The following is a 23,761-nucleotide window of genomic DNA, read 5'->3' as shown; positions in this document are numbered from 1 at the left end:
AAGGTAATATGTCTCCTGTAGTTGTTCAGTGCCCATTCAGCTGTTAATGGGAGATCTTATCAGAATCAGTACTAGTGTGATTTGGGTGTGTGATTGCTGGAATGGCGTGATGTGGGTGTGTGATTGCTGGAATGGCGTGATGTGGGTGTGTGATTGCTGGAATGGCGTGATGTGGGTGTGTGATTGCTGGAATGGCGTGATGTGGGTGTGTGATTGCTGGAATGGCGTGATGTGGGTGAGATTGCTGGAATGGCGTGATGTGGGTGAGATTGCTGGAATGGCGTGATGTGGGTGAGATTGCTGGAATGGCGTGATGTGGGTGAGATTGGTGGAATGGCGTGATGTGTGTGATTGGTGGAAAGGTGTGATGCGACTATGATTGGTGGAATATTGGCATAGAAGGTAATATGTCTCCTGTAGTTGTTCAGTGTCCATTCAGTTGTTAATGGGAGATCTTATCAGAATCAGTGCTAGTGTGATGTGGGTGTGATTGGTGGACTAGTGCGATGTGGGGGTGTGATTGGTGGAATAGTGTGATGTGTGTGTGATTGGTGGAATAGTGTGATGTGGGTGTGATTGGTGGAATATTGGTATCTCTAAAGTGGTGTAGAAGGGAATATGTCTCCTGTAGTTGTTCAGTGTCCATTCAGCTGTTAATGGGAGATCCTATCAGAATCAGTGCTAGTGTGATGTGGGTGTGATTGGTGGAACGGTGTGATGTGGGTTTCATTGGTGGAACAGCGTGATGTGGTGTGTGATTGGTGGAACAGCGTGATGTGGTGTGTGATTGGTGGAACAGCGTGATGTGGTGTGTGATTGGTGGAACAGCGTGATGTGGTGTGTGATTGGTGGAACAGCGCGATGTGGTGTGTGATTGGTGGAACAGCGCGATGTGGTGTGTGATTGGTGGAACAGCGCGATGTGGTGTGTGATTGGTGGAACAGCGCGATGTGGTGTGTGATTGGTGGAACAGCGCGATGTGGTGTGTGATTGGTGGAACAGCGCGATGTGGTGTGTGATTGGTGGAACAGCGCGATGTGGTGTGTGATTGGTGGAACAGCGCGATGTGGTGTGTGATTGGTGGAACAGCGCGATGTGGTGTGTGATTGGTGGAACAGCGCGATGTGGTGTGTGATTGGTGGAACAGCGCGATGTGGTGTGTGATTGGTGGAACAGCGCGATGTGGTGTGTGATTGGTGGAACAGCGCGATGTGGTGTGTGATTGGTGGAACAGCGCGATGTGGTGTGTGATTGGTGGAACAGCGCGATGTGGTGTGTGATTGGTGGACTAGTGCGATGTGGTGTGTGATTGGTGGACTAGTGCGATGTGGTGTGTGATTGGTGGACTAGTGCGATGTGGTGTGTGATTGGTGGACTAGTGCGATGTGGTGTGTGATTGGTGGACTAGTGCGATGTGGTGTGTGATTGGTGGAATAGTGCGATGTGGTGTGTGATTGGTGGAATAGTGCGATGTGGGTGTGATTGGTGGAATAGTGCGATGTGGGTGTGATTGGTGGAATAGTGCGATGTGGGTGTGATTGGTGGAATAGTGCGATGTGGGTGTGATTGGTGGAATAGTGCGATGTGGGTGTCACGATATAAGGTCAGGTTCAGAGACCAGTTGCTATAGCAGTAAAAGGCTTACCTGAAACCAGCAGGATAGGTACACCAGCGGATCCCCCTGGGAATGACGCAGGCTCACCTGAGGTGCGGGGTCTAAGTATTAACCGGTATTCACCAGAGCTCCTAATGGTGGAGATGGATTGGGCTACGTGTTAATACCAGGTCGCAGATCTCAGGATCACCCCACCAGGGAATGAGCAGACTGGTAACCAATAGCGGATCAACAGGTTAGGGATCAGACGAAAGCAGAGTCAGTCACAAGCCAAGGGTCGGTCACAAATGGTAGCAGATCAATCGTAGTACGTTAGGATGAGACGAAATCGTGGTCAGGAACAAGCCAAAGGTCAGTAGCGGAGGTGTAGACAGCAGCAGGAACAGTAGCGGGATATTGGCTGGAAAGGCACAATAATCTGGCCAGGAGGAAGTGCATGGACATGGCTTTTATAAGGAAGTTCATGGGAGGAGCAAGGAGTTCAAGGTTCAAGAGTTTTCAAGGCACAAGGCAGGATTATCCAAGAAATGTCAAGAGAGCTGTCCAGCATTCCAGATAGCTCAGTGAGAAGAGACATTGCCTCTCACTGCAGAAGGACCAGGTTCGATCCCAGACTCTGACAGTTGGTGTGATTGGTGGAAAGGTGTGATGTGACTATGGTGGAATATTGGTATCTGTGAAGTGGTGTAGAAGGTAATATGTCTCCTGTAGTTGTTCAGTGTCCATTCAGCTATTAAAGGGAGATCCTATCAGAACCTGTTCCCGTGCTTATTGCATGAATGTTTCCTTTTTCCCTTGTGCAGTTTAGAAGGCTGCTAGGAGAGGCAGATCACTTCCTTTTTTTATGATTGGGGTCCCAGGAGGTATAAGGGGGCTGCCACTGCTGATTTTTGTCTGGAACTGCTGTCTGCAGAGTTGGGCCTCATTCATGTGGACAGACAGGGGTGGTAAAATCAGATAATTGGGCTGTGGATTTACCCCTTACCTAGAGGAGAACATGCAGCCACTAAGGGCCGTACACATGTCGTGGTTCTGATGCTTTGCAGTAAAAATTACCTCATATTGTGTTCAGCAGGCAGTACTGCCAGCAAATGTGACAGATTCAAGTGAAAGGGGCCAGGCTGCCACTTGTCTGAAAGAGCCCTTGGAGACCTGAAACAAGCATGCAGCAAGTGCAGTCAGAACATTTGATCTTTTGTATTTGCTCCAGTACTTCAAGTACTTAAGACTTTAAAGCAGATCTTCGACACCCACCCCCCACCCCCCCATCCATCACTTTCCATCATTTGACTCCAACCTCCACCCCCTTTCACAATCACAGTTTTTTTAGGGAACCCTCCCCACACTGATGTAGTCAGTTGCCGGCAGCCTCCTGGGATACTCACTTCACACATCCCAGAAGGCCTTGGGGTACTCTGCAGAGGTGGTGCGTCATCAGAGAGCCAGCTGCCTTATGCTGCTTCTTACAGCCAGGACCCTATTGATGCACTATGGCACATGCATGTCATCAAGGGGTCCGCTGCCTCTCAATGATGCCAGAGAAGAAGATGGTGACGCGGAATCTGATGTGTAGCTAAATTTGTTGGGTGAGCAAGAGAGTGAACCCAGTGAAAAAAGTAAGGGAGTTATATAGAAAGAGGGAGAGCGAAGCTCTTCTTTAAGGGCCAGTTCACACCATGAAACACACAGGAACGTGCTGTGCATTCCTGTGTTCACATGCGATCTGGGTGCAGTGTGATTTCAGCCCATTCATTTGAATGAGCTGAAATTGTGCTGGTCCACACCACAAGTAGTGAATACATTACTTTACAAAGTGCACAGCAGCCAGATCGCATGGTAAAACTCTACCACGTTGTCACAGCATGAGGAAAGTACTGCCGATAACCAGCAATTGTCAGAAAACAGATTGGCACTGATCATCAGGGCACTGATGATCAGTGCCCAGCAGTGCCACCCACCAGTGCCACCCACATGTACCTACCAGTGTCACCCATCAGTGCTGCCAGTCAGTGCCGCCTATCAGTGCTGCCTATCCATGCCACCTCATCAGTGCCGCCTATCCATGCCACCTCATCAGTGCTGCCTATCAGTGCAGCCTCATCAATGCACATGCACATGTTTTACATCAGTGCTCTAAGGAGTATTGAAATCCTAATTAAGCCCTATAGGCAGGCAACTAACACTTTCAAAAGGAGAATTCAGCAATGGCATTCTTCATGTTTTCTCAGGACAGGCTTTTCTCCTTTCAGGCTCTTGCAGATGGACATTTTGGGTGTACAATACCAGAATCCGTACTTCTGCACCTGGGAGTCCACACAGTTGCATACATCTGCGGCCAGCAATTTGTACAAGTCAATGACAAGCTGTCAGACAACACCTGTGGACTCCAGGAATGGAAATATGCTGGATTATGGAGCTATACATCCAGATGTGTCCATGTGCTTGAGTCATATGCGTTGCAGCAATACAAGTACTGTGGTGTGCTGTAGTTGTATTACTTTTGATTTGCAGCCCAGTGCAGTAAACACACACACAACTGCCTTGCCTGTTTTGGAGAACACCATAAGACACTGCAAGAGCTTATTCATACAGCCAAAAATCTCCCCAAAATAATTATACAGTAAACCTGTGCTTGGGAATTTACAAATAAATATAGCAGCTAGCACAATATATAGGCAGAAATAAACTAAAAACACTCATTGTAGCGCTTAAGCCAATAATTGACAGTATAGAATAATGGTGTCCAAATCCACAAAAGTAGGATAATTTAAAAATCAGTATACAGGTGAAACTCAAAAAATTTGAATATTGTGCAAAAGTTCCTTTATTTCAGTAATGCAACTTAAAAGGTGAAACTAATATATGAGATAGACTCATTACATGCAAAGCAAGATAGTTCAAGCCGTGATTTGTCATAATTGTGATGATTATGGTTTACAGCTCGTGAAAATCCCAAATCCACAATCTCATAAAATTAGAATATTACATGCAATCAATAAAACAAGGATTGTACATAGAACAATATCGGGCCTCTGAAAAGTATAAGCATGCATATGTACTCAGTACTTGGTTTGGGCCCCTTTTGCAGCAATTACTGCCTCAATGGGGCGTGGCATGGAAGCTATCAGCCTGTGGCACTGCTGAGGTGTTATGGAGTACCAGGATGCTTCAATAGCGGCCTTCAGCTCTTCTGCATTGTTCGGTCTCATGTCTCTCATCTTTCTCTTGGCAATGCCCCATAGATTCTCTATGGGGTTCAGGTCAGGCGAGTTTGCTGGCCAATCAAGCACAGTACTCCCACGGTCACTGAACCAGGTTTTGGTGCTTTTGGCAGTGTGGGCAGGTGCCAAGTCCTGCTGGAAAATGAAGTCAGCATCCCCATAAAGCTCGTCTGCAGAAGGAAGCATGAAGTGCCCCAAAATCTCCTGGTAGACGGCTGTGTTGACCCTGGACTTAATGAAGCACAGTGGACCAACACCAGCAGATGACATGGCTCCACAAATCAACACAGACTGTGGAAACTTCACACTGGACTTCAAGCATCTTGCAGTGTGTGCCTCTCCATTCTTCCTCCATACTCTGGGTCCTTGGTTTCCAAATGAGATGCAAAAGTTGCTCTCATCAGAAAAGAGGACTTTGGACCACTGAGCAACAGACCAGGTCTGTTTTTTTTTAGTCCAGGTAAGACGCTTCTGACGTTGTTTGTTGTTCAGGAGTGGCTTGACAAGAAGAATACGACATTTGAAGCCCATGTCCAGGATCCATCTGTGTGTGGTGGCTCTTGATGCACTGACTCCAGCCTCAGTCCATTCCTTGTGAAAGTCCCCAACACTTTTGAATGGCCTTTTCCTGACAATCCTCTCCAGGCTGCAGTCATCCCTGCTGCTTGTGCACCTTTTTCTTCTACACCTTTCCCTTCCACATAACTTTCTATTAATGTGCTTTGATACAGCACTTTGGGAACATCCAACTTCTTTTGCAATTACCTTTTGAGACTTTCCCTCCTTATGGAGGGTGTCAATGATGGTTTTCTGCACAACTGTCAGGTCAGCAGTCTTTCCCATGATTGTGATTCCTACTGAACCAGACTGAGAGACCATTTAAAGGCTCAGGAACCCTTTGCAGGTGTTATGGCTTAATTAGCTGATTAGAGTGTGACACTTTGAGCCTAGAATATTGCACCTTTTCACAATATTCTAATTTTCTGAGATTGTGGATTTGGGGTTTTCATGAGCTGTAAGCCTTAATCATCACAATTATGACAAATCACGGCTTGAACTATCTTGCTTTCCATGTAATGAGTCTATCTCATATATTAGTTTCACCTTTTAAATTGCATTACTGAAATAAATGAACTTTTGCACGATATTCAAATTTTTTGAGTTTCACTTGTAATACGTTAAATATAGTCTGTAAAAAAGTCTGTAAGGTCTAGTGATGATGGTGCTGAATGAGCCAAAAACCAGAATGAGAGAGAATCTGTCACCTTTCACCCAATCACTTAGCCTCTTACTGTAAAATTTGACCACCTGGAGGATTGGTCAAATAACGCAGATATCAAGCCCAGCAGATGAGTCAAGGACTCCCAAATAAATCTTCCAAGAGATCCAGATGATGTACAGACTTCCCTCTAAGCAATGAGGTATAGAATGGAAAATACTTCTCTACACATTAAACACCACATAGGGAAAAAGTATAACCACTCATAGTGTAGTAGTTAAAATAAAAGATGCAATTTATTCAAGTAATGCACTTACAATCACAGAGAAAAAAATCAGCATGTCTGTATAGTGTTTCCAACCAACAAGATGGCCACGGTCTGTGGCGGTGCGTGGTGACATCTCTATATGCATTTGACCACACAGAGGACATCATCAGGGGTGTGGTCAACACATGAGGTCGCACCAAATAAATAGGAACAGGAGGCCACTCCTCCCAAACTAAACTGCGCTCCAATTACCAGAACCACAACCAGTGGACAGGAAGTAGAATCAATTGTCTGGGGCCAAACGCGCCAACCAGGCATCAACCACGCTCCAAACACTGGAAGCGGGATCACAAGCTGAAAGATTCAAAAAACCCCGATATGGAGAGTCCTAAACAAGCACACGGAATAAGCAACTGGAAACACTACATATAATAACAAATTGATTTAGCTGCAAGTGTAAATGTGGCCTAATCATATCCCTATCTGTATTACAAACATATGTCCAGTGACCAGATCTGTCTGTTAAATGATGGGCCCTTAAAAAGAAAAACACAAAACCTAGACTTGTGTTTTTGGTTAGGATAAAGGAAGTTATGTCTTCTATGATATAGACGGGGCATTTCTGAATCTCCAGATCCTAATATGATATATTAGTAGTTTGTGTACATAGTCCCTCTGTTATAGCAGGTGATTTACGACGGTCAAATGTTTGGAGCAGGTTTTTCTGTTTATGTATTCTCAGAGCGTCCTGAACAGGCTGAAGTATGTTTTTGATGTGCACAGTTGGTGTTCAGGTTCACATATGTACAGATAACCTCACAGCTATGCCTTAACATTAAATTGTAAGCGGTTTAATTTGTTTTTGTTTTTGTGTAATGTCTCCAATTTATAGGCCATTTTACAATTTTCTTGTAAAATGAATGTTACTTCAGCCCACAGAATGTTTTCAGGCTCTTTCTCCTATTAAAAGAAATAATGATGTCAGCTGATAGATGTGTCAGCCATGTAATGTCCTATTCCCGTCAGACCCCCCTCTTGCATTGGTGTCCCCATCAGAGCCCCCCTTTCCTCTTGAATTCAGCTGGAACACTAAGTAGGTCTGGACAGAGGAATTTCACCCTCTGCCTGCTGGGGCAAGCACGTCATGGTTGGTAGGAGGCAGTAGCACTTCTAGGAAGCAACATAGTGCATTGGGTGGGGAACCTGTGCTGAAGACTGCGCATGGTGGGGGGAGGAGGGCGGTGGATGTTGGGTGGGGGATCAGAGGCTGTGTTCATCAGAAGAAGGGGGGAGAGAAGCGGATGATGTGCACAGCAGCTGTGGGCCAGTGAAAAAAAAAATCTTGTAGCGGGCCATAGTTTGGAGACCCCTGTACTAGATACATTGTACTTAGCGCTTTACATATATATATATATATATATATATATATATAGTCCCTAACTCACATTCATAGATAAATATACTTTGGCCAGCTTAGACAGGAGCTAATTAAAGTGTCATTAAACCCACATCATAAAAAACTATGAATAATTGCTGTATTACATGCTGTTCATACTCGGTCATCATGAGGTTAGTTTTCTGTTTTCTGCAAAAAACCTGGTTGATTTTGCTGTCCTTTACCTTCCCATTCTGTCCATGTTTCCAGTGCAGCTAGGGATTTTTCAGTGCAGTACGGCAGCTTTGCGCACGCTCTGTTTTCAGGGAGTTTCTATGCTGAGCATTTCCTCTCTATCACATCTGAGCAGCCCATGTGACTATAGAGTCACATATGTGTGTGCTTAGTATCACTTTAGCCTGCCAGCATGTCTTTGCAGTGTGGGAGGAAACCGAAGTACCCGGAGGAAACCCACACAAGATAGGGAAATCATGCAAACTCCAGGCAGGTAGTGTCGTGGTTGGGATTTAATCCGGCAAACCTATTGCTAGCCACTGTGCATATGATTAAAATTCATGGAAATTTTAAAACTTCAGTTAGCACAAAATTCAATAATAATCATCCCAGCCCAAAGCGTGTAAGGGGATTTGCTGCTGCACTTTGCATTTGCCCCTTAACAATTTCTGTGTGCAGTAAATGATCATCTAACAAGCACCTCTCTATTCAGTGTACTGTGCAGGAAAGTATGTGTCATTGTGGAGGTTACCAGGAACTATGTTTAGTAAATACAAACCAGACTGCAGCAGTTTGGTGCTGTAGGAAAATCTGCTACCTTATGTGTTTACCATGACTGTTCCAAACCTGCTCCTTAATAGGCTCAAAACCAAAAATGTAATACATCACAGCTTGCCAGTTCTCAGATGTGATGGCTGCATTCATTTCCTTTTTTTCAGGCTTTTTCACCTGAAGATCTGGTCAGTAAGTCTGTTATTTTTCAACTTACTTAAAGGGCTCATTCAGACAGGCGATTAAGCAGAGACTGTGGGGGGGATTTACTAATACTGCAGAGTACAAAATCTGGTGCAGCTCTGCACAGAAACCAATCAGCTTCCAGTTTTTTATGTCAAAGCTTAATTGAACAAGCTGAAGTTAGCAACTGATTGGCTACCATGCACAGCTTCACCAGATTCCGAGTACTCCAGTTTTTTTAAATCTACCCGTGTTCGGATCTGTGCATCCACTTCTATGGGCTGCCTGCACACAGCTCTGGGGTGGATGCATATGCATCTGCCAGCAACAGAGGATGGGCTAAAAGATAAGTTCACCTTTGGAACATCGTACATGTTCCACAGGTTTTTAGGGTGGAACATGTAACATGTTCCCATAGCTGCAGCCGTGCCATCGCTCCCTCTGATGGATAGTACGGGAAGAAGTTTCCCCGTACTATCTTTCAGATTTGAAAACAGCTCCGCCCACACAGCCGTGTCACTCATTAACAGAGTTCTGTGAATGAGTGCCTACAAGTCCCGGCAGCCTTAGCGACTGTTGGCTTGTAGTTTTCAATGTACTAGCACAGTTCTGTGGAGCACCGTGGTAGTTCATTGAAGCTTTGTGTCATAATATCTGCTTGGTCGTACATCCCTGTCTGCAGGAGACCTGCATGGCATCAGTGATCTACTGATCTACCAGGCTCCTTTGGACAAAAATAATATATGTGCATTTTTTTACTTGAAAAAAATGTGCGTTTTATTATTATTGTCAAAAAGGTGAACTTATCCTTTAATCCCCCATCTGAATAAGCCCTAACAGACCAAGCTGTCCAAAGTAGCAGTTAGGCTCCATTCACACTTGTGTGGTCCTTTCTTTTTAATGGCACCCGTTCAAATCGGTGTGGCTTAAAGTCGCAGCAACTTTGAAAACGTGCCTACACTACTTTGATGCGACTTTGATCCAGAGAATGTAAAGTCCCGATCAAAGTCACACTCCAAAGTTGCACTGGAAATCATAGGATTTCGGAGTCACGCAAGTGTGAAAGGAGTCTTAGAGAGTTTAAACAAACCATTTATGACAGACAGGTGCTTACAATGGTCAGCTTTTATTAAATTGTGTAAAACGTTTATCTGGAAAGGGAAAAAAAAAAAAAGAACTATTGCTGTATCTGCTTTAGGCCTTATACACACTGAGCATTTGCTCATCTCTTTGAACATCTTTTCTTCTGGCAGGAGAAAAGATGATTAAAAAAAAGCCGTGGTAAATTCCTCATATTTCACACACATTTCTGTGCTTAAATGCATTCTTATGGTCAGAATAAATGAATATTCTAATCAACAGAATGCATTAACGCACATATGTTTAGGCACGCATATGTGTCCTGTGTTTCTTCTGCCCAAACGCTCCTTTCTTGACCACACTGGTGATGTCCCCCCCCCCCTAAATGCCCCTCTTCTAATATGCCTGTGAACACCTTTGTGTGCATGTACACAAAGGCTAACATGGAGGGGTGTTTAGAGGCAGAGAAAAAAAATCCCAAATGTCTCTAGAAGCAGCATTTTAATGCCCAGTGTGCATGAGGCCTGGCAATTCATTCACATGGTTGGCCAGGGGGTGGTAAAAGCAGCCGGTCAAACCGTGAATTTACCGCCCCTATCTGCCCACCTAAAGAAGAACATGCAGCCACTCAGGGCTCTACACGTTACAATCATAATACTTAGCTTTTGCAGCAGCGACAAAATTTAAACCAGTGTCCCCATTAGTGATTAGAAAATCCTAGCTTGAATACTTATTCAGATGATAAGGCAGCTTTAGTAGCACTAAGATAAAAATTGTTGAGTAATGATGAAGAAAAGTTAACAAATAAATGAGAAGATTGGAGACTTTGGAGGGATTTCATTATCTGCATACTAAGATACAGGGACATCAGAGAAGCATGCCTGAGAACTGTATGAGATGGCCCATTTGTGAGCAGACAATATTCAAATATCAACATTTAAGTTACATAAATCAAACCGGATTTTCCTTTTGGACCCCTCTGACTCCTAACTGGTTGTGTCCAGGATATCAAGCATTCTTCCTAGGAACTGATCTTTTGCAGAAATAAAGCTACATTAAACTACCTTGTTAGTACATTAGGTCTTGATGTACACAAGTGCCCTGCGTTTATTCAGGAGAAATATAAACAAACTTTATACTTCCCCAAATCCATCTCTCATTTGTGCACCTTTACACACATTTAGCTACAGGAAACCAGGCTAAACACACAATTCTAGGGGTCTAGGTGTGAATTCAGCCATAGCAAAGCATTGCGTGTTTCCAAAAGCATTAGGTGAGCCAAACGCATCTGGATGTATATATTATAATGCCCTAAACAAATATACAGTATATGACATCTGTATTGTATGAGACAGAAGGTCCTTAGAACGCTATCATTACTAAGAAACACGACATATTAAAAAACTGATAAGGGATGAACTGCCAGTCTTCTTAATTTTAAACTGTCCATGTTGATGGGGAAGGTTGTTTTTTACACTTCTACAGAAGCACCAGTCTATTGTGTACTAGCTTGTTATTTATGTTGTTTTGTTAGTTTTCCCATGCACAAGAGATATTGTGCAAGGGAATTACAATATCAACACAGCAAAATATTAAAGCTGAATTCCAGGTTTGTTGTGTTTTTTTTTCTTGCATTGTTACATTGGTGCAGCTTGGATCAGTTCAAATATGCATATGCCATACTTGGCTAATCTCTGCGGCAGCAGAGAATCAGTGTAGCAACTGGCGCTACTACAGTGATCTGTGCTCAGTGGCTGCAGCACAGACTCCATTCAGAAGGATGTTTTAACTAAATACAAGGCTATCTCTGATTGCATGAGGTGGAGAGGTGGGGTGTCATGATCTCCACCTAGTATTCACTGAGAAAATACAAGTTGTTCTCTGAATAGTGATTGTGTCAAGCATGTTACCCCTTGCAATTTTTTATGCAGCAGAGCAGGACTCAAAAGACAGTGGGGATCACTGTAGCAGCAGCGGTTACAAGAGTGATTCTCCACTTCCATTGGGATTGCCCAGGTATGGCATATGCATACTCACAAGGGGGACCCTGGATCCTGCCCCCCTATGTGATTATGGGGTACATTGTACCCCTACTTATTTGCCAAAAAAAAGAAAGTTAGTAAAAACACAACAGCAGTTTTTGACAAGTCCTGTGTTTATTTTGTTTTTTTTTTTAATAATGTTTCCCAAAGTAAATCTAGCATCAATCACAATGAACGTTGCCGATGATGAATGAGTAGAGGTACAATGAACCCTATACTCATTCACATGGGGGGGGGGGGGCAGGATCTGGGAGCCCCCTGGTTAAAGGGGGCTTCCAGATTCTGTTAAAGCCTCCCACCTGTACACCCCCATAGCCACCCCCCAGGGTTGGGGGAAGAGGTCTTTGTCCCCATCAACATGTTGAAGGCATGTGGCCTGGCATGGTTCAGGAGGGGGAGGGAACTCGCTTGTCCCACCCCCATTTCCTGGCCTGCTGGGCTGAATACTTGGAGAAGGGTCTGGTATGAATTGGGGGGGAGGCACACTTTTTTTTTTTTTAATTTTGTCAACAATTCTTTAGTTTACATTTAGCTGTCAGTGAGTAACCCACTGACACCTGGATGGGTTATCGGTTGTTAAGGACGCAGGTGGTCACTTGCTGGCCCACTCCTTACCAACCTGCTAAATGCGGCACAAAAACAAAAAATTTCTGAAAAAAAACTCTGATATTAACATTTTTTTATCCAGAATTTTTCCAGCAGTTAAGCTGCCCATAGATCACAGGTGTCAAACACAAGGCCTGCATGCCGAATCCGACCATCCAGGCCATTTCATGTGGTCCTTGCACCTGTCCTGCAGGTACTCCTTTGTCTCCTCCCCCACCTTGTCTGAGCAGTCGGCAGCAGAGAGAAGAATAGAACACCTCTGCCAAATCCTGCACCTCTGTGTGCACCTGCAGCACCCCCTTATCTCTGCCTCTTCTTGTCTCAGCATTCAGCAGACTCTGGTAACTGACTGCGCTCCTCATCTAGTCCTCCTCCAGATTCTGCACTTACCGTTTTCCAGCTCTGCCCCCAAAGGGGGTGCACGGTGATGTTAGGGAGGTTGTGGGATTCTTGACATCTGATGTAATGTGGCGGTGCTCTGAGCATCTGGTCTTACAGATACAGGCGGCCCTTTGAGGACAACCATAATGCTGATACGGCCCGCAATGACTTTGACACCCCTGCCATAGATAGATCGAAATTTGGCCAGTTCAGCAGGGACCGAATGAATTTCGATCCATTTACGGCTGTTCCTGCTAGAGAGATGTTGGCCTAACAATCGATTTCTGACAGACCGGACCACTGGAAAACTTTTGTCAGTTAGCAGGTTGCACCCAATCAGAATGCAATGGCACAGCAGGGAGGATTCCTCCAGCCACCTTACATGTGTGGACGAAGGAATCTGTTTGCTTTTTTCAATCAGCCCCGCTGATTGATAAGAGAAAAAATGGGAGAAAAATTGAATCAGCTATGGCCAGCCCTTGAGAGTTGTGCCTGTATGCTGTTGTGGATTACTGGCTAAGATAGCCTGGCCAAACAGGTATTTGGCGAATGATGTCTAAGTAATATTACAATACTGTGTAATCAGTTATTACATTGATCCAGGTTCAGCCAATGCACATATGCATGTGCCATACCTGACCGATCCCTGTGTAAGCTGGAAATCACTGTGCCACAGTTGTTATTCAGAGATACATTTTTGCATTTGTTGAATGGATGCAGTGCATTCTCTGATTGGATGAGGCAGAAATTGTGATGTTACCGCCCTGCCTCTCCACCTTCTCAAGTCTTGTCACCTTTACATTAATTGAGAAAATGAAAGTGTTCTCTGAATAGTGCCAAGCTAGCGACCCCCTTTGTTCATAGTAGAGCACCACGTGCCAGGGGTGCATAGGATTGGATAAAGTGCTTTTTTCCTGTCCCATAGAACAAAAAGAGCATTTGACTGCAGCCAGAATGGAAAGGGGGGTTTACCCTTCCTGGAATTTGGCTTTGACTACCCAACCCATAAAAATTATACCATACAAATAAATAAGTAGCCTATCCCTAAGAGAGAGACAAGGCCAGTGATTGGAGATACAGTATAACTGATTTATAAACAAAAGTTTTCCTTAATGCCTGAATATGTCCAGGGCCATTATTTAAAGCAATTTCTACTTCTTGGCAAACATACAGTACATGGCTATATTGTTTTGTGACCACATACTTTAGATGAAACACTGGCAGAGAGCATTTATCTACTAGCCCATGATAACCTCATTATACTTATTACTCCTTCTTGTCAAGATGTCTGTTCTCTAGAGCAGATCATGAACCTCAGCATGCTTTAGGCCTTGTTCACATTAGTGCGATTTATCCTCCGTCTGCCGTTGTGCTGTCATGCATGACAATGGAAATCATATTTGTCTCCATGACGGATGTTCACATCAGTGTGACATGGTGCAGTGCAATTTTTAAAAAGGCGCAACTGCTTCTTTTGATGCAGCTTAGTGCGTTTTTGGCCGCTTAGACTTAAATGGCAACGCATGGAAAGCGCATTTAAAAGCATGTATACACATTTTAGTATGTTTTTGTTTTGTGTATAAAATCCAGTCTTCTTTTACAGAAAAGTGCATGAAGCATGAAACACATTTCAAACACGTGTATAAGAACACACCACAAAAATGTATTGAAAAACATGTGATTATGAAGCAGCACTAGTGTGAGCCTTGGCTTAATGTGTGTGTATGATCCAGCTACTAAAATATCTCTCTTTGTAATGATTTTTAGAGAGACTTGCCTGTGTATATTAACTGTAGAAGTAGGTAAGCAGTGGGGCCCCACACTTCACAAAGTACCTTATGGTCATGTGAGAATGTGATTGTGATCCAACATAACCAGTCACTGTTTCTTCCAAGATTGCTTGGTCTTATGATGCCAATACATTAGATGAAAGATTGTTTGAAAGTCTGTCATTTAGACAGTTTGTTAGTTTTTCGGCCAGTTAATGAGCACAAATCGAAAATCAGTAGTGACGTTTTTGAGCAAAAACATCAAAGGAAAAGTTTGGAAATCATCTGCCGAACAGTCGATTAAATTGAAAGATCAATGTGGTTCTAAAAGCTCAAGGTTTTTTTACCTTCGTGCATGAGTGCATGAAGGTAAAAAACCTTCTGTGTGTAGCAACCCCCAGCCCTCCCAACACTTATCTGAGCCCCATCCTGATCTAATAGTGTCCATGAGAGCATCGGTTTTCCAGGGACTCACTCCTGATTGGCTGAGGCAGTAGCGGGAGCCATTGGCAATCAATCACAGCCAGCGACCCAATCAGAAGAGGGAGGGGGCAGGGCCAAGCCACGGCTTTGTGTGTGCATAGACACAGAGAGCCGCGGCTTGGGAACCCATCTGCTCGAGTGCCCCCATAGCAAGGGGCCAGGAGCGCCGAGAAGAGGAGGATCCAGGCAGTATGCAAAACCACTGCACAGAGCAGGTAATTATAACATGTTTGGTATTTTAAAAAACAAAACAAGACTTCAGTATGTATATACTTTAATGTGTTTCATGCCCTTTAAAAATCGAACTGTTGGTATTGCGCATATGTAACCTAGAAACAAAAAATGACTGAAAAAGTGATTTAATTATGTCCATTGAATGATTTATCACTCGAAATTTGGTCATTATATCTCCTGGTGGCTAAGTACAGCTATGACATCTGGTCATTCATATATAACCCCCCCCTGTGAACTGGTTATAGTCATGTATGCATCTTGGTTTCTGGACGGGACCTTATGTGACCATTCCGCAAACTGGCTGTTTCACCCCGTTTTAAATTTGTAGTGACCAATCGTTTTGGGAAGCCCTTGTGGTTGGCCCATGCTGTTCCTCAGGCCACAGTTTTCTTCAAATAGAGATGGCAGAATAATAGGAGACTTATGTAGAAATTATTTACATACAAATGGTAACCCTTCTTGAACAGCGGTTCTATAAGCTGCCAAACAATTTTGCCCCTTGTCCCCATATAGGTAGGGCATCCAGAGGGGTCTAGCTGGCTGTCCTTTCCCTCATAAATCTTGACGTTGTAGGTATATCCCGTGGCCCTGTCACATGCCTTGTAGAATTTTACTCCATATTTGGCCTGTTTACTGGGGATGTACTGTTTGATGCCAAGCTTTTCAGTAAAGTAGACTAGGGATTCATCCACACAAATAATTTTGTCGGTGGTAAACATTCCCTTGAAGGTACAGCAAAAAAAGTTGACTATTATTGAAATGCAAAAACCTTATTATCATCTCATAGTGTGTTCTGGGCGTACAAGATGTATAGGCTGGCATATGATGTATAGCTTGGGTAGGCCAGTAGGCATGGACTTCATTTTTTTTTTTTTTGTCAGTCCCATGTTCAGAGTAAGTAGAAGAAAAATGTAAAATTCCTCAAATGGTGAGGGGTTTCCACACAAATGGGCGGGCATATGACGAATTGGGATTCCTAGCTATATATTGGCTGGCATACAGGTTACACTGCTCCACAATGTAATTTAGCAGATCATTAGTAAAAAATAAATAAAAAAAGCAGATTGGGGTATCATTTTTTGCTTGTATCTGAGGGCCTGGCTGTGCTGTAAAAGAGGGAACAGTAGGTTCTGCCGGATTACCAGGCAGCCACGTGAGATATAGAAGTACATCTGGGAGGGTAGTATGGGCCCTACCTCATTGTGGACAGGAAACTCTGCTACTAGTGCCTGGCCTATCATCTGGGAATGTGGCTCTGCTCGTACTCATCACCAGGATTTGTAGCTCTACTGGTCGATGCCTGCCTATCTTCTGGGAGTGCTGCGCTGCTTGTACCCGTCACTGCACTACTGGTAGATGCCTTCTCCTCCTCAGATCTCCTGAACATCCTTGTTTGGACTCTCTCCTCCTCAGAATCCGTTGCTGACCCACTTCTTTCTACTGGCTCATACTCAGAATCTGAGTCTCACTGGTGTATAGTTTTTTAGACATTTTGATGTTCACTGGTACAGATGTGGATTTGACACTGATACTCTGTGACAGATATTGATCACTGGTACTGATGTGGATTTGAGACTGGTACTCTGTGACAGATACTAATCACTGGTACAGATGTGGATTTAACACTGGTGCACTGTAACAGATATTGATCACTGGTACAGATGTTAATTTTACACTGGTACAATGTGACAGATGTGGATCACTGGTACAGATATGGATGACTACTGGCACACCCCGACATATGTAAATCACTGGTACAGAAGTGGAATTTATACTGGTACACTTGTACAGATGTGGATAACTGCTACAGTTGTGGAATTTTACAATGGTACACCGTGACAGATGTGGATCGCTGGTAGAGATGTGGATCACTGGTACAGATGTGGATCACTGGTACACCGTGACAAATGTGGATCACTGGTACAGATGTGGAATTTACGCTGTGACAGATGTGGACCACTGGTACTGTGTGACAGATGTGGATCACTGGTGCACTGACAGCTGTGTGGGGGACACTATGGGGTGATGTGTGTGTGTGTTTGGTAACTCACTGTTTTTCACAGATTGGCTCTGCTTCTCCTCACTAGCGAGCTCTGAGTGGAGAGGCAAAGCCGATCAACTGAATGTCGGCTGTGTTGACATCACATGACGGCTGTGATTGGACACAGCCATCATATGATCCTAAGGGCTAATCAGGGGACACAAGCACACCGAGAGTGCACATCTGCGCATCCATCTGAGGGGCCGTTCAGGAATGTTCACTCAGAACGGCGAAACTCCCACCTGGCGAATTAATGTGCAGTGGCCAGGTGGGAAGTGGTTAAGTAAAAGAGGATAACATTATTATTGTTAATAATAAAAATAGCGCTTTCCCCTATTCTCAGTTCATGTTTTCTTTCCCTGCATAATGTACATCCTGTAGATACCATATGGATTTCCGGTGGTCAGTTGCTCACTAAAGTGGCACCTGAGCATCACAGTGGAATGTGTCTGTGTGGTGTGTTTGTTGTCCAACTTTGAAAACAGGAAATATAAGAAACATCTGTAACAGCATATGTGGTTAAAATGTTTGCGTTAAAATGTGCTGAAAATGGAAGAAAAGGCTATAACTTTCCCTCCTACCTATCCTGCATACCCCGTGTAAAAAAAAGATGTGTACTTACATATTTTTTATGTGGTCTGGTTTCGTCATTGAGCAGCTATGGCTCCCCTGTGTTAGTGAGTGGTTGCTCAGGGGAGAGGAGGCATCTCCAACACTGACAATTCCATGGGAGTCTATGGGTGATGTCACGGCTTTGGGAGTTCACAACCTTTGTTGAATGCTCTGTTACACTGGGAAGCCAGAGCTGCAGAATCAGGTGACAAGACTAAATTAAAAAAAGGTAAGTATACATTTTTTTTATACAGGTTATGCAGGATGAGTAGGAGGAGGGGGGGGGGATGTTTTTAAGAATGGTTAGATTTTACAACCACTTTAAGTTTTTAGTTTTTCCTTATTTGCTTGATTGAGTCATGCAGACCCCGTAAACAGTAGGGATATAGGTGACTTGATGTGTTAAATGATCCTGTAAAATAAATTTTGCCTTTGTTGATGTATAGTTTGTTACAACAGATTCTTTTTCTTCCTATAGGAAAAAAGTCCCATGACCTCCGGGAGTATGACCCTCTCACACAGGCTGACAGTGATGAGAGCGAGGACGACCTTGTCATTAACATCCAACATAACGGACTTCAGAATGGAAAGGGCACCCAAGATACAACAAATGAACCTGATTCTGATGTTGAAGGAATTTCAAAGCGAGTTCAGCAGCGACAAGTAGATAATAAACAAGAGGGGTTTTCTGCTGCAGGTGGACTGGAACCACAGCTTAAGGCAACATCTTCATTGGTGTCTTATGTGCGGACTACGGTCTTCCTTCTGACAGTGGTCATCTCTATGATAATGGTTCTTGTTTGTGCTTTCCTAATTCCTTGTCCACTGAGTAGTCAACAGCATGCTTGGTATCTTAACGTGGGTTATGAGCCTGGTAAGCAAACTTTAAGGAAAAAAAAATATTATGTGCAGAATTGTATGCTCTAAATTTCTTTCTATTATCTAGCTTTTTTGGTCTATAGACTGTTCAAGTTCCATACATTTTAAAGGTTAACATTTAGGGTTGTCTCTAAAGATGCAATAAAAAAAGAATTTAGTGGATTATCGGTACTAAAGCTGGCCAGATGCCAGTGGAATTTGGGTTGTATGGAAATTCAGAAAAATACTCAGAACATTTGATAGTACTGTTGTGCTTTTGATGAATTATGAATTATTAATAATTCATCCAACAGTGCCTTCAAAAATATGCTCTGCCAGGTAATGCCTGGACAATTCAGTCAGCTAAAGGTGCTGGCAAATATAACAATAAAATTATAAAATTATTTAACTGACTTAATAATTCTGAGAAATTTAGAGCCAAGCTAAATCCTTTTTAACAAACACAAATTCGATCAGTGGAAATATGGACTATAGATTATGAAATAAATTATTTGTTTACAATAAGTCACATACAAACACATAATGTAATAGCTTGATTATGATGCACATAGACACCAAGATAATGTGCATAAACTTTACAAAATGTTTCCGTAGCAATAGTTTATGTATAGATATATATAGGATGAATAAAATCAATAATTAATTTCTTCCCATAGACAAAATAACCATTAATATCTAGCTATCAGACAATAGTCTGTGTTTTACAGAATTTCATTGGTTATTCCCTTGCAGAAGGAATAAACATCAAAATACGAAAAACCATATGCCAGTATGGCCCAAGAACAAAATAAGAGTAATATTACTACTAAACCTAAGCGATATAAAGGTGGGTGGTTAATTTATCGTACGGAGACAATTAGGTTACCACAAAATGAGAAAAATCTTATTAATTTGGTCAAGCAGAATTACCAAAATAGAGATTATAGTTACCCTCCATTTCTCAGGTAAATCAAAAGATGGCTGCCTATTGATGGGTGGAGTTGAGCTGTCGTAAAATGGCATCTGGACAGGCTGGAATTGTGTGCCAGATATGCAGTAAGATGGATGGTCAGATGGAATGTTGTGATCAGATGGCTCTGATCTCTGTATGACCTCCGTGAAGGTGATCTGATCAGAAGGATGGGCATTCGGATCTCTCTGTCTACCTGACTTTCCTTTTTATCTATTGGCACACAATACATTCATAAAATTTGAATATACCGGCCTGGGAGGTAGCCTGGTAGGTGTTACCTTTTGATTGGTGACTTTGTTTCAGACTCCACCCATTGTTTTATTTTTACCACCATTTTGGCACTGAGTGCCACTCTAAGATAAGTCCTGACTATTTTAAGTTTCCTTGAAATTGAAGTAACTCATTTGTTATAGGGAAAGAATAATATTCCCTATAACAAATTGGACTTTGCAACAACTGTATAAATGTCTTTTAGGGTAAATTATGTAAAATCCTAACTGAAAAGAATTGTAGTTTTATATATACTGATTAAAACTAGTCTTTATGCACATTTAGGACAGAAAGATACACTATATATAAATATACATACAGCGGATATAACAAGTCTACACACCCCTGTTAAAATGTCAGGTTTCTGTGATGTAAAAAATATGAGACAAAGGTAAATAATTTCAGAAATGTTTCCACCTTTAATGTGACCTATAAACTTACATAGTTACATAGTTAGTCTAGCTGAAAAAAGACAAAAGTCCATCCAGTTCAACCATTTAACCCCTTCACGCTGGCCGCACACATATGTGCGGCCTCCCAGCGTCTGGGCCTAGACGCCGAGCCGCTGCACATTTGCGTGCAATTAAAAAAACATATGTGCTGAGAGCGCGCACCCTGCGCGCTCCCAGCACACATGTCCAGTACTCACGGAAAGGTCCCGGCCTGCTTTTTTTCGATTGGGACCTTTCCCGATCATGTGACCACCGTGACGTTGTGTCACGGCGGTCACATGATCCCTAAACCCCACCCATCCCGCCTCCCGGCTTCTGAAACTCTTAAAGGGCCAGGAGGCGCTGGTGGGAAGGGGTTAAAAAAAAAAAAAGTTATAATCCTATACCCACAGTTGATCCAGAGGAAGGCAATAAAACCCAGCAAAGCATGATCCAATTTGCTCCTGCAGGGGAAAAAATCCTTCCTGATCCCCCGAGAGACAATTGGATTTTCCCTGGATCACCTTTACCTATAAATGTTAGTATCCAGTTATATTCTGTGTATCTAAGAAAGAATCCAGGCCTTTTTTAAAGCAATCCACTGAGCTGGCCAGAACCAACTCTTGAGGGAGTCTATTCCACATTTTCACAGCTCTCACTGTGAGGCAACTTTTCTGTGTTGGAGATTGAATTTATTTTCCTTCAGACGTAAAGAGTGCCCCCTTGTCCTCTGTGATGACCTCAGGGTGAATAGCTCTACACCGAGTTCACTATATGAACCACAGTTGTATTTCTACATGTTGATCATATCTCCCCTTAATCTCCTCTTCTCAAGAGAGAATAAATTCAGTTCCTCTAATCTTTCCTCATAGCTGATCTCCTCCATGCCTCTTATCAGTTTTGTTGCCCTTCTCTGTACTTTCTCCAGTTCCCTAATGTTCTTTTTGAGAATTGGTGCCCAAAACTGAACTGCATATTCCAGATGAGGTATTATTAATATTTTGTACAGGGGTAATATGATATCTCTCTCTGTGGAGTCTATACCTCTTTTAATACAAGAGAGGATTTTGCTCGCTTTAGAAACTGCAGCTTGGCATTGCATGCCATTATTAAGCTTGTGATCTACCAGAACCCCCAGATCCTTCTCCACCATTGATTCCCCCAGTTTTACCCCCCCTAGTATGTATGATGCATGCATATTCTTAGCCCCCAAGTGCATAACCTTGCATTGATCAACATGAAACCTCATTTGCCACATAGTTGCCCAATTAAACAGTGCATTGAGGTCGGCTTGTAAGTTGGAGACATCCTGTACGGACGTTATTCCACTGCACAGCTTGGTGTCATCTGCAAAGACTGAAATGGGATTTTTAATCCCAGACCCTATATTGTTTATAAATTTATTAAAAAGTAAGGGTCCCAACACTGAACCTTGGGGTACACCACTGACAACCCTAGACCATGCCGGGGATTGAACCATTAACCACTACTCTTTGAATATGATCTTTTAGCCAGTTTTCTATCCATTTACATACAGATTTTTCCAAGCCCGTAGACTTTACCTTACACATTAGCCGTGTGTGGGGAACTGTGTCAAACGCTTTTGCAAAATCCAAGTATACCACGTCCACCGCCACCCCTCTGTCCAAGGTTTTGCTCACCTCCTCATAAAAAGAAATCAGATTTGTTTGACAACTTCTGTCTTTCATGAATCCATGCTGTCTGTTGCCTAAAATATTTTTTTCCAGCAAGAAGTCATTTATGTGGTCTTTTATGAAACTCTCCAGTACTTTCCCAACTATAGAAGTTAAACTAACAGGTCTATATTTACTTGGTAAAGATTTTGACCCCTTTTTAAATATTGACACCACTATGGCCTTACGCCAATGCAGTGGTACTATGCCAGTCATAAACTGTACAACTGAATTGAAAAACAAACTGAAATCTTTTAGGTGGAGATAAGTAAAAATAGAAAACTAAAATAATATGGTTGCATAAGTGTGCACACCCTTAAATTAATACTTAGTTGAAGCATCTTTTGATTTTATTACAGCACTCAATCTTTTTTGGGTGTGAGTCTACCAGCATGGCACATCTTGACTTGGCAGTATTTACCCACTCTTCCTTGCAAAAATACTCCAAATCTGTCAGATTGCGAGGGCATCTCCTGTGCACAGCCCTCTTCAGATCACCCCACACATTTTCGATCAGATTCAGGTCTGGACTCTGGCTGAGCCATTCCAAAACGTTAATCTTTATCTGGTGAAGCCATTCCTTTGTTGGTTTCAATGTATGCTTTGGGTCATTTTCATGCTGAAAGATGAAGTTCCTCTTCATGTTCAACTTTCTAGCAGAAGCCTGAAGGTTTTGTGCCAATATTGACTGGTATTTTGAATTGTTCATAATTCCCTCTACCTTGACTAAGGCCCCAGTTCCAGTTGAATAAAAACATCCCCAAAGCATGGTGCTGCCACCACCATGCTGCACTGTGGGTATGGTGTTCTTTTAGTAATGTGCAGTGTTGTTTTTGCGCCAAACATATCTTTTGGAATTATGGCCAAAAATTTCAACCTTGGTTTCATCAGACCATAACACATTTTCCTACATGCTTTTGGGAGACTTCAGATGTGTTTTTGCAAAATGTAGCCAAGCTTTCATGTTTTTCTTTGTAAGAAATTGCTTCTGTCTTGCCAGTCTACCCCATAGCCCAGACATGAAGAATATGGGAGATTGTTGTCACATGTACCACACAGCCAGTACTTGCCAGATATTCCTTCAGCTCCAATAATGTTGCTGTAGGCCTCTTGGCAGGCTCCCAGACCAGTTTTCTTCTCGTCTTTTCATCAATTCACTTGATGATGACTGTGCTCCATGGTATATCTAATGCCTAGGAAATTATTATTATTATTATTTTGTACCCTTCTCCTGACTGATACCTTTTAACAATGAGATTCCTCTGATGCTTTGGAAGCTCTCTGCGGACCATGGCTTTTGCTGTAGGATACAACTAAGAAAATGCCAGGAAAAACCTACTAGAACAGCTGGATTTCATTTGGGGTTAATCAGAGGCACTTTAAATGATGGCAGGTGTGTACTGACTCCTATTTAACATGCTTTTGAATGTGATTGCTTAAATCTGAGCACAGCTACATCCCCAGTTATAAGAGGGTGTGCACACTTATGCAACCACATTAGTTTAGTTTTTTATGTTTACTTCCCCCTGTAACAGATTTCAATTTTTCAATTGAATTGTAGTTTGTAGGTCACAATAAAGGTGGAAAAAGTTCTGAAATGATTTATCTTTGTCTCATTTT

General features: G+C 42.8%; 1 protein-coding gene across 2 annotated transcripts in view; it reads left to right on the top strand.

Annotated features, from left to right (window-relative positions):
- The window catches only part of FAM234B (family with sequence similarity 234 member B), a 160,542-nt gene that overhangs the window by 1,496 nt on the left and 135,285 nt on the right, over positions 1–23,761 (top strand). The window contains exon 2 of one of the 2 annotated variants that reach the window (XM_089687702.1): positions 18,394–18,789. In XM_089687702.1, coding sequence (XP_089543828.1) covers positions 18,394–18,789 — 396 coding nt within the window. Of the gene's footprint in view, positions 1–18,338; positions 18,790–23,761 lie in introns of those variants that run through there. The other variant, XM_089687701.1, reaches the window with a different exon arrangement.

This window comes from Staurois parvus, unplaced genomic scaffold, assembly GCF_062004578.1.
Source record: "Staurois parvus isolate SC_StPar_1 unplaced genomic scaffold, SC_StPar_1.0 ptg000436l, whole genome shotgun sequence".
NCBI lineage: Eukaryota > Metazoa > Chordata > Amphibia > Anura > Ranidae > Staurois > Staurois parvus.
Note: the sequence above shows the minus strand (reverse complement) of the source record. Positions and strands in the feature narration are given on the sequence as shown.